Source organism: Thalassophryne amazonica, chromosome 15, assembly GCF_902500255.1.
Source record: "Thalassophryne amazonica chromosome 15, fThaAma1.1, whole genome shotgun sequence".
NCBI classification, from domain to species: domain Eukaryota; kingdom Metazoa; phylum Chordata; class Actinopteri; order Batrachoidiformes; family Batrachoididae; genus Thalassophryne; species Thalassophryne amazonica.
In genome coordinates this window covers 3,790,432-3,801,440 of record NC_047117.1, presented here as the reverse complement: position 1 = coordinate 3,801,440, position 11,009 = coordinate 3,790,432, and the positions used below count along the sequence as shown (strand labels likewise).

At 40.2% G+C, this 11,009-nt stretch overlaps 1 protein-coding gene across 1 annotated transcript; it reads right to left on the bottom strand.

Moving 5' to 3' along the window:
• Nucleotides 1-380: 380 nt before the first annotated feature.
• LOC117526929 (gastrula zinc finger protein xFG20-1-like) lies at nucleotides 381-9,431 on the bottom strand. Its single transcript, XM_034189058.1, has 2 exons — nucleotides 9,110-9,431; nucleotides 381-2,060 (listed from the first exon to the last, which is right to left on the bottom strand). The coding sequence occupies exons 1-2, from the start codon at nucleotides 9,165-9,167 to the stop codon at nucleotides 1,069-1,071; spliced, it is 1,050 nt and encodes a 349-aa protein (XP_034044949.1). The 5' UTR covers nucleotides 9,168-9,431; the 3' UTR covers nucleotides 381-1,068.
• Between the last annotated feature and the right edge of the window lie 1,578 nt (nucleotides 9,432-11,009).

Sequence of the window (11,009 nt, the reverse complement as noted above, 5' to 3'; positions counted from 1 at the left end):
AAAAAATAAATAAAAATCAGGGAGTAAAGTGTTGTAAAATATAAACATACAACAAAAAGCAGAAAAGAAAAGTTTGGACTGGAAGATTTAGTTAAATGACATTTTTTTTTTCTTTCCCCCTCAGATGTACACAACAGAAAAGTTAACTTGCACTCTGGCCTCCCTCTAGGCATCACTGTGCATCAATCCAGTTCAGTACAACTGTTACCTGATGTGAATGTGGCTTCTTAATCTATTAATCACTACATTATTACAAAAACAAAAAACAAAAACCAAACAAACCTGTTTTGGCATTTTTTATCTGGCCCTCATGTTTGACATCAAACTGATCACAACTAACATACATGCAGTCAGAAGTGACTAGAGATTCCTCTATACAGCCTGTAATGACAAATCGCTCAGAGACGCAGGTTTAACAAATGTCAGTTTGAAGTGTTCAAAGATGAGAATGTTAAGAGTTGAAATTGGGAGACATGGAAAGAAGAGACCTGAAATGAGCACATTTGGGGTCTGATGAAGGTGGGACAAGTGATGTGAGATGGAAATAGGAATAGACTTGGATGTTCAAGCAGGAGAAGTAAGCAAAGGAGAGCCTCCAGACAGAGCAAGCTAGATGAGAAAAACACATCATGGTGATGCCTAAACACAGGCATCAGAGAGAACATCTAGGCTTACTATGCCACAGTGGTCCATTACTCAAAAAATGCATCTCAGCCCTACCAAAGAAGCATTGATGTCATGTCAAAGTCAAGTCATTCACTCATGCAAATTCTTTATTCTGCAATAGGGTTATTTTCCAATGTACGATTTCTCACATGTCCAAGAATGATCTTGTCACCAAACAGAGAACACATAATGCAGTTAAATGTCTTCTGAAGTGACTTGCTAATGCTGGGCCGACTGTTGTGTCACAACAAAGATCAGCTCAGTGGATTTTCTACTTATGGCCTCCCATGTGTTAACGTAGGTTTGAACTACGAGAGAATTGACTGGTTTCTCTCTTGGATGAGGTCTTACGTCTAGTCAGGTGTAACCTCTGAGCAAAGTTTTTACAAGCAGACTGATGAACTAAATGGGGTTTCTCCTGTGTGAATCCTCGTGGGAAATTAGTTCTGACCTCTGAGTGAACCTTTTGTCACAGACTGAGCAACCAAATGGTTTCTCTCCTGCATGACTTCTCATATGTTTGTATAAGTTTGATCTCTGACTGAATTTTTTACAACAGACTGGACAACCAAATGGTTTCTTTTCTGTATGAATTCTAATGTGTCTCTTCAAGAGTAACTTTGATACAAATCTCTGATCACAACGAGAGCAGCTGAAAGGTTTGTCTCCTTTGTGAATGCTCAAATGTATCTTGAGACTTTTATTGTAAATAAATATTTTGCCGCATTCAGAGCAGTTCAGTATTTTTCCTCCTGTATGTATTTTCATATGATCCATCAGGCTTCTCTTGTAGCAAAACCTTTGTGCACACTCAGGGCAGTTGAATGGTTTCTCCTTTGTCACTCTAATGTGTTTCTCCAGATGGTACTTGTACATAAATCTCTGGCCACACTTTGAGCAACTGAATGGTTTCTCATCAATACTGCCTCCATCATTTGATCCTGACTGACGTTCTCTGGTCTCTTTCCAAAAATCACTGTCGACACTGTCATTACTGTCTTCAGTCCCATTTTTATCAAACACTGAAGCCTTGTCATCAGTATCTAGTTGTAAATGAAGAATGTGATCAGAGTTGCTGGCTGGTTCTGGTCCTTCATTACTGTATTCATCAGCTTCTGTTTTCAAGTGTTCTCTTGAGCCCCTGGTTGGACGTTCCATCTCTCTGATCTCAGACTGGTTTTGATGAAGCTGTGAGAAATCTGGTTTCTCTTCATTTTCACACTTCACAGGAGTGAAGGGAAACTTCTTGATATCAAACTCTTGTTGTTGTTGAAGCTGTTCTTGCTGACTGATCCAGAACTCTTCTTGCTCCTCCTTAATGTGTGGGTGTTCTGGAGTCCACTCCTGCTGTGCAAAATGATCATCTACTTTTGTCACCAGCAACTGCTGAATGTCTGCAGAACACAGTGAAACACACACAATAAGTAACTGTGACTGGTCAACAAATCATGGCAGCCCTATTGCACATCAGTGTTTAATGTTGTCACAGCCAAGGGAAAGAAATTTCAATTTTTCAATTTATTTTCATTTATATAGCGCCAAATCACATCAGAGTTGCCTCAAGGCGCTTCAAACAAGTAAGGTCTAATCTTACTAACCCCCAGAGCAGCAGTGGTAAGGAAAAACTCCCTCTGAGGAAGAAACCTCAAGCAGACCAGACTCAAAGGGGTGACCCTCTGCTTGGGCCATGATACAGACATAAATCACAGAACAATTCACAAAACAAATAGAGGAAAAGCTGTTGGTGCACAGGACAGGATGGTCTCCAGCACAATTACCACACCCATCTCTAGATGGAGCTGCACCTTAAACAGAGAGAAAAAAACAGAATCAGGCATCAGAAAGACAAGAAATACAGTATAATTTGCCAGCATTAAACAACAAGAAAAACAGGAAATACTAAGGTGATCGCTGACCACTAGCCCTAAGTTTCACTAAAAGACCCAGACTTTAGATTAAGTTGAGGCCGCAGCCCGCCAGACTTTTGACACGAAGCAGAAAGTTCGACCACATTACACCCATCTTGGTATCCCTTTACTGGCTTCCTGTCCCAGTGAGATCAGATTTTAAGGTTCTGCTACTAGTCTATAAAATTGTTCATAGACTGGCACCTCCCTACCTACCTGACCACATTAAACCTTGGGCTTTGCGTTCTCAGGGTGATAAGTGAAAAGCATAGAACTATACTATGCCAGTATGCTAGCCATATGAAAGGGAATACAACCCCTGGCAATAATTATGGAATCACCGGCCTCGAAGGATGTTCATTCAGTTGTTTAATTTTGTAGAAAAAAAGCAGATCACAGACATGACACAAAACTAAAGTCATTTCAAATGGCAACTTTCTGGCTTTAAGAAACACTATAAGAAATCAGGAAAAATAATTGTGGCAGTCAGTAACGGTTACTTTTTTAGACCAAGCAGAGGGAATAAATTATGGAATCACCCTGTAAATTTTCATCCCCAAAACTAACACCTGCATCAAATCAGATCTGCTCGTTAGTCTGCATCTAAAAAGGAGTGATCACACCTTGGAGAGCTGTTGCACCAAGTGGACTGACATGAATCATGGCTCCAACACGAGAGATGTCAATTGAAACAAAGGAGTGGATTATCAAACGCTTAAAAGAGGGTAAATCATCACACAATGTTGCAAAAGATGTTGGTTGTTCACAGTCAGCTGTGTCTAAACTCTGGACCAAATACAAACAACATGGGAAGGTTGTTAAAGGCAAACATACTGGTAGACCAAGGAAGACATCAAAGCATCAAGACAGAAAACTTAAAGCAATATGTCGCAAAAATCAAAAATGTACAACAAAACAAATGAGGAACGAATGGGAGGAAACTGGAGTCAACGTCTGTGACCGAACTGTAAGAAACCACCTAAAGGAAATGGGATTTACATACAGAAAAGCTAAACGAAAGCCATCATTAACACCTAAACAGAAAAAAACAAGGTTACAATGGGCTAAGGAAAAGCAATCGTGGACTGTGGATGACTGGATGAAAGTCATATTCAGTGATGAATCTCGAATCTGCATTGGGCAAGGTGATGATGCTGGAACTTTTGTTTGGTGCTGTTCCAATGAGATTTATAAAGATGACTGCCTGAAGAGAACATGTAAATTTCCACAGTCATTGATGATATGGGGCTGCATGTCAGGTAAAGGCACTGGGGAGATGGCTGTCATTACATCATCAATAAATGCACAAGTTTACATTGATATTTTGGACACTTTTCTTATCCCATCAATTGAAAGGATGTTTGGGGATGATGAAATCATTTTTCAAGATGATAATGCATCTTGCCATAGAGCAAAAACTGTGAAAACATTCCTTGCAAAAAGACACATAGGGTCAATGTCATGGCCTGCAAATAGTCCGGATCTTAATCCAATTGAAAATCTTTGGTGGAAGTTGAAGAAAATGGTCCATGACAAGGCTCCAACCTGCAAAGCTGATCTGGCAACAGCAATCAGAGAAAGTTGGAGCCAGATTGATGAAGAGTATTGTTTGTCACTCATTAAGTCCATGCCTCAGAGACTGCAAGCTGTTATAAAAGCCAGAGGTGGTGCAACAAAATACTAGTGATGTGTTGGAGTGTTCTTTTGTTTTTCATGATTCCATAATTTATTCCTCAGAATTGAGTGATTCCATATTTTTTTTCCCTCTACTTGGTCTAAAAAGTAACCGTTACTGACTGCCACATTTTTTTTTCCTGATTTCTTATAGTGTTTCTTAAAGCCAGAAAGTTGCCATTTGAAATGACTTTAGTTTTGTGTCATGTCTGTGATCTGCTTTTTTTCTACAAAATTAAACAACTGAATGAACATCCTCCGAGGCTGGTGATTCCATAATTTTTGCCAGGGGTTGTATAAGTGCGTCTTAAGTCTGGACTTGAAAGCCTCCACAGAATCTGTTTTACTGATGCAGGGAGATCATTCCACAGAACAGGAGCACGATAAGAGAAAGCTTTGCGACCCACAGACTTCTTATTCACCCTAGAGACAAAAATAGTGCAGCAGATAACTGAAACAATCCTTCACTTGGTGATGCAAGCATCAGATTTTACATGAATGTTCTTCATAAATCAGTGTTTGAGGAAAAAGTGCTGGCCACTTGAAAATCCAATATGGCGGCCAGGTAGGGGTCAATGAAGAATTGCACAGGGGTCAAAATCTAAAAACGCTCCAATCATATTGAAAGCTATACCACATTATGTGTCTGGTCACAAAGATTGCAAAAAGGTATAGTTTGGATGATCTATGACTGAATGTTCTGGAGTTATGGGATAAAAACAGCAAGAATGGTGACAAAGGTCAATTTCAGTTTGTACAGGAGTCAAAAGTTAAAGTTGCCCCAATTTTGGTAAAACGTGGTGCAAATTATTGGTTGAACTAATAGGAATAATAAATGGAATAGTTTTGACTGTGTTGAATGTTTGGTTTGCAAAGTAAATGTCAAACAATGTCAACGTCCACTGGATTCTCTGACATGTGACAGATGTTACCCTGTAACGTGACAACTGAGCATGACGCATGGTGCAAACTATTCCTTTTTAAAACCCTATTAACTCAACCAATAATTTGCATCACATTTTACAAAAATTGATGCAACTTTATCTTTTGACCTCTGTACAAACTGAAACTGACCTTTGTCACCATTCATGCTGTTTTCATCCAATAACAGTCAGACATAGATAGTCCAAACTATACCTTTTTGGAATATTTATGATCAGACAAATAATGTGTTATACTTTTCAATATGATTAGAGCGTTTGTAGATTTTGACCCCTGTGTAATTTTTCATTGACCCCTACCTGGCCGCCATATTGGATTTTCAAGTGGCCAGCACTTTTTTCTCAAACACTGATTTATGAAGAACACTCATGCCAAATTTGATGCTTGCATCACCAAGTGAACAATTCTGGCCAGAAATCATACTTATCTGCTTCACACAAAGTAGTCCTGCACCCTGAGAACGCAAAGCCCGGGCCGGCACATAAGGTTTAATTAGGTCAGCTAGGTAGGGAGGTGCCAGTCTGTGAACAATTTTATAGACTAGTAGCAGAACCTTAAAATCTGATCTCACTGGGACAGGAAGCCAGTGAAGGGATACCAAAATGGGTGTAATGTGGTCGAACTTTCTGCTTCGTGTCAAAAGTCTGGCAGCACCATTTTGAACCAAATGGAGAGCTCTAATGCTGGACTGCGGTAAAGCAGAAATTAAAACATTGCAGTAGTCCAATCTATTTTGCCTTTTTTTTTTTTTTTAAAGATGGGAAACTTGACAAGACGCAGGTCGTTTGGAAAGAATCCCATGGCCACCGCTGCACCACTTGGAAAGACTGGTAAGGAAATATCTCAAATTACTTTTGCCAAGGCGGTCACTCATTGAGAGTGATGTTGTTTTACTGTTTAAGTTCTGACAGTGTGATCAAACAGGTTCCACAGAATGAGGGTTGTGATGATTTACCCAAACTGACTCCAAATATGACTAAATGACGTACTTTTATTTATTTTTGGAAATGCGCTCCGTTCTAAAAATGGTACATGAAGGTGAAAAGCAAACGGCACTCACCTTTGCAGATGTACAGCGGAACACACTGCTGCCTCGTCAGGGCTCGTACCATTAGAGTCTGTTGTATGCCCCCCCCCCCACAAAAAATTGCTAGTACTCACAAACGTACTTAAACATCCCTCCTGTATTGTTTCAGCATTCTAAAGAGACAGCGAGACAGATGGAGGGAGGGCGGGATTGGAGAGCGCTTCATGTACTGTTTTGGGAATGGAGCGCATTTCTGAAAATAAATAAAGTTCTTCATTTAGTCATATTTGGAGTCAGTTTGGGAAAACTGTTGGAGTCAGTTTGGGTAAATCGTTGCACCCCATATGAGGGAACTGATTCCTGTTCCTTAATGTTGCAGCTGGTAAATTTGCTGCTTATAGGGAAGTAAAACAAATCCTCTGTCTCTAGCAGAATCCGAAGAAAAACACCACAGCACCATACTGAATTGCAGCTTCTTCTTTTCTGCTTAAGTTTTTGGTAAAATTTCTTTGCATCATGTTGAATCACATCGTATCGCATTGTGAGGTATTGAATCACCATCAAACACATATCAAATTGCATCGAATTGGGAACGGCTGAATCTTATCGCATCGTATCGTCTGGATCCTCATGTATGCAAGATGTATGGTAGTGTATCGAGATGCGTATCGAATCGTTGTCAGTGATGAGATTCACATCCCTAATGCGCACCATCTAGATGGGCCTTCTGTAGTTTCGTTATATTGTTATGGAGGTGTGCCAGAGCTATGCTGGTGTTAGCATCCAGGGGTATGTAAACAGCTGTAATGGTTATCACTGTTAGTTCACGTGGTAGAACAAAAGGGGGCGACACAGAACAGTGAGAGCTTCAAGGTGGTGGGGAGCAGTGACCGACTGTAACACGGCTGTGTGTACATCAGTTTTTATTAATATAAATAAGCAGACCACCTCCCTTGCTCTTCCCGGAGTCTACGTTTTGGTTGTGGTGACACGTGGTGCATCCCACTAGCTGCACGGCTAGCTCCGGTATGGCGGGTGAAAGCCACTTTTCTGTGATAATCATCACTGAACAGTCCCGGACAAAACTGTTTGTGGCAATCCGGAGTTCCAGGTCATTCATTTTGTTTACGATGGATCTGGTGTTGGTGAGTAAAAGGCTGGGGAGCGGTGGTCTTTGTGGGTTCCTCCTTAGCCTGGCTAGCAGGCCTCTTCGGCAACAGCATTTGTGTTTCATGTCCCTCCACCGTCTGCGCCTTTAATTGGCGATAACAACAACAGAGAGGCGGGAGCTCTGCTATACACTCTGGAATGTTATGTTGCTGTTAGAAGTTGCTCGTAACAAATAAAGTGGGTCCAAAACCCACATTTAACAGGTCTTGTCTGCTGTGGGCATAAAAAAAATAAACACTGAAGCTGAGCTGAGACATGCAGCATCTACATGCGCCGCCATAGATCACAGCACCCAAACACAATTTAACTTCCTAATGTAGAGTGCAGATCAGATTGCACAATGATTCTTTTCATTCGGTGTGACAACTGGGCAGCGCAGTCTCGTTTGATGGCCTGCACTAAAGGAATAACATATGATGTAACTTCTCTACTTCCGGGGAAAAAAACATGGCATTTTTTGGGGCATATTACACACAAAGTGAAAATGAAAAAAAAAGTGACAATGCGGTGGAAAGTGGACATGTGTTGCGGTTTATGACCCGGAGCACAAACATGTCAAGGTGGTTTTGCAGGTGAGAGAATGCAGCAACGCAGTAACTCTGGTTAGCTGTGTAGGCTAATACCGACAGGACGCCTTCCCTTCTCCACTGGGAACGAAAAAAAAAACAAAAAACACATTTCGCGACTGCTTCAGCGATTGCAGCTGAAAACAAAATGGTACACAATTTTTCCATGTGAAGTTATACTGTGTATATGTTGCACAATGGGGGCGGCTGTCCCCATAAGGGTTCAAGCAAGACTGAAATGCCCTATAGATAAATTTGCATCAGACTTCTTCCTTAACCCTCTGGGGTCTGAGGGCATTTTTTGGACAGTTCACTCGCCTTGCATAAATGTTGTATTATTGCTGTTAACAGCGCTCCCTGCATCCCACAATCAAGTTTTATGTCTCTTTTTTTCAGGACAACCTGTTCTTTCATAATATATATGCTTTTGTTGTGTTTTATAAGTGTAATAAAGGTTTACAATCACAAATAGCAAAGAAAAAGTAAAGCAGAAAATAATTTTCCGCACACATTTATTCAAAACACACCGCAAACTATAATAAACAACCGTTTTGACAAGGTCATTTGAGGTCTTGTGTGAAAGACTGTACAACAAAAAAGTTCACACAATAAACTGTGTGGCCGTGATGGCCAATTCAGTCCCTGATTGGCCATCGCGGCGCGACGACATGAAAAATTCAGATTTTTCAACTTGGGGAGGAGGGCAACGCGATGTGATGCGACGCAATATCGCGCCAATCGCTCAAAATCACTTCACTCGCGTCGCTTCATTCACGTCCATCACGTCGCACTGTGTGACCTAGCGCCAAAATGCGTCGTTCCATAGGGATTACATGGCAACCTGTTGCTGCTGTCGCTCATATCGCGCCCGGTGTGAACGCAGCATCAGACATGTCATAATAATGCTGCTTACACGTGTGTGGCTAAACTGATTTCAAACACAGGACAGAAAAGCGCTGAGCACAGAGGGAGTGCGGTTTCATTATCTGGACAAAATACATTTCAGCCATTAAACCTTTATACAAAACAGCTGTTGGCTTAATGTCTAAAGTCTGAGTTAAATCAGGCTACGTTGACTTTAACTGCAGTACCAGATTTTGACACTAGGCTGTACAGTGTAAAGCTAACAACTTTCAAATCAATAATAAGAAACAAACCTGTTCTCTGCTGAGTCTCTTCAGCTTTGAAAAGTACTTTCGGTAGTTTATGGTCCATCTCGTCTGCTTCGAAAAGTCTGTTGTGACGCTTTTTGTGCTCCGATTTGGATTTTAGTTTAACATTTTCGCTCCGACTCAGAGCTAGCAAGCTAAGCTAACGCCAGGAGCTGCGTCAGCTAACAGAAGATGATAACAGCAGTTTAACAGCACAAAGTCCACTCGGGAAGGTTCACTCAGACACACAAAGGTTCTGATGGTTTGTTCCTGTTGGAAAACACAAACTTAACGAAGAGGAGCAAAATACAGCCAACAAAGCTCAAGAACACGTCGCCATCTTGTGAAGCAAAGTTCGACACCCTACTGACGAGTGTAAGTCATGTGGACCTTCAAAATAAAAGAAGCTAAATAATGAATAGATTTTTTTTGTAATCCTTTACATTGAACTCTTTAACATGAATGTGTATGTCACCCTGTCTTAGACCATGAGCTTTATTGTGCTAATAATTATAATTATTGTAATAATTAAAAATAATTAAAATAATTATTGTGTCCATTGGTTGGCTGCTTGTGTTTGTATTTATTGGCGGATGTATTGTTTTATTATCGCTGTGCCTTCTTCGCCAGATCATCCATGTGAAAGAAGTCTCGATCTCAGTGGGTTTTCTTATCTGGTTATATGAAAAGAAAAAAAATTGTCATTTGGTACGCTTATGTATTTTGGGTCAAGGATGAACGCCACCAAAACAGAACACTGATAGGCCTAATATTTTTGGAGAAGCTATGCACGCCTTTCCAGCAGGGGGCTGTAAATCACCTTTATATTAAAAGTGTGAGTGTGTGATTTTATTTAGTAAGTTCAATGTAAGTGCATATAATTGTAAATATGTTAAAATACATGAATGACAAAAAACCCCACTTATTTCCATTGCGGTCCATTTAAATATCAAATGACAAAATAGAAGTAATCAAATAATAATCATGATAATAATAATAGTGTGTATATGATAACAAGAATCTAAACAATTTATAAATACATTAAGGCAGTAAATTAACATTAAAATGACATAGTTAGCAGGAAATAAAAAGGTTGAGAATCCTCTTCTAAAAACTGTTGAGGTCTAAGGTTCCAAAAACATTCTGGACTGTCACACTGTTCCAACTCATTACTTAATTTATTACTGCCCTTGAAAAATATCAGTTCAATTTCAATTTATTTTCATTTATATAGCACCAAATCACAACAGAGTTGCCTCAAAGCCCTAGAACAACACTGGTAAGGAAAAACTCCCTCTGAGGAAGAAACCTCAAGCAGACCAGACTCAAAGGGGTGACCCTCTGCTTGGGCCATGATACAAACATAAATTACAGAACAATTCACGGACGAATATACAAGAAATGCTATTGGCGCATAGAACAGGAGGATCACCAACACAAATACAACTCCCATCTCTGGATGGAGCTGCACCTTAAACAGAGAAAAAAAAACAGAATCAGGAATCAGAAAGACAAAAAATACTGTATAATTTGCCAGCATTAATCAACAAGAAAAACAGAAATACTAAGGTGATCGCCGGCCACTAGCCCTAAGCTTCACTAAAAGACCCAGAATTTAGGTAAAGTTGAGGCCGCAGCCCGCTCCAATTACTAAATGAATTAAAAGAGTAAAAAGCGTAAAACAAAACTGTACCAGTATACTAGCCATATGAAAGGGAAAATAAGTGCGTCTTAAGTCTGGACTTCTCCAGACAGTAAAAATCTCCACAGAATCTGACTGTTTTATTGATGCAGGGAGATCATTCCACAGAACAGGGGCACGATAAGAGAAAGCTCTGTGACCCACAGAATTCTTTTTCACCTTAGGGACACAAAGTAGTCCTGCACCCTGAGAACGTAAAGCCTG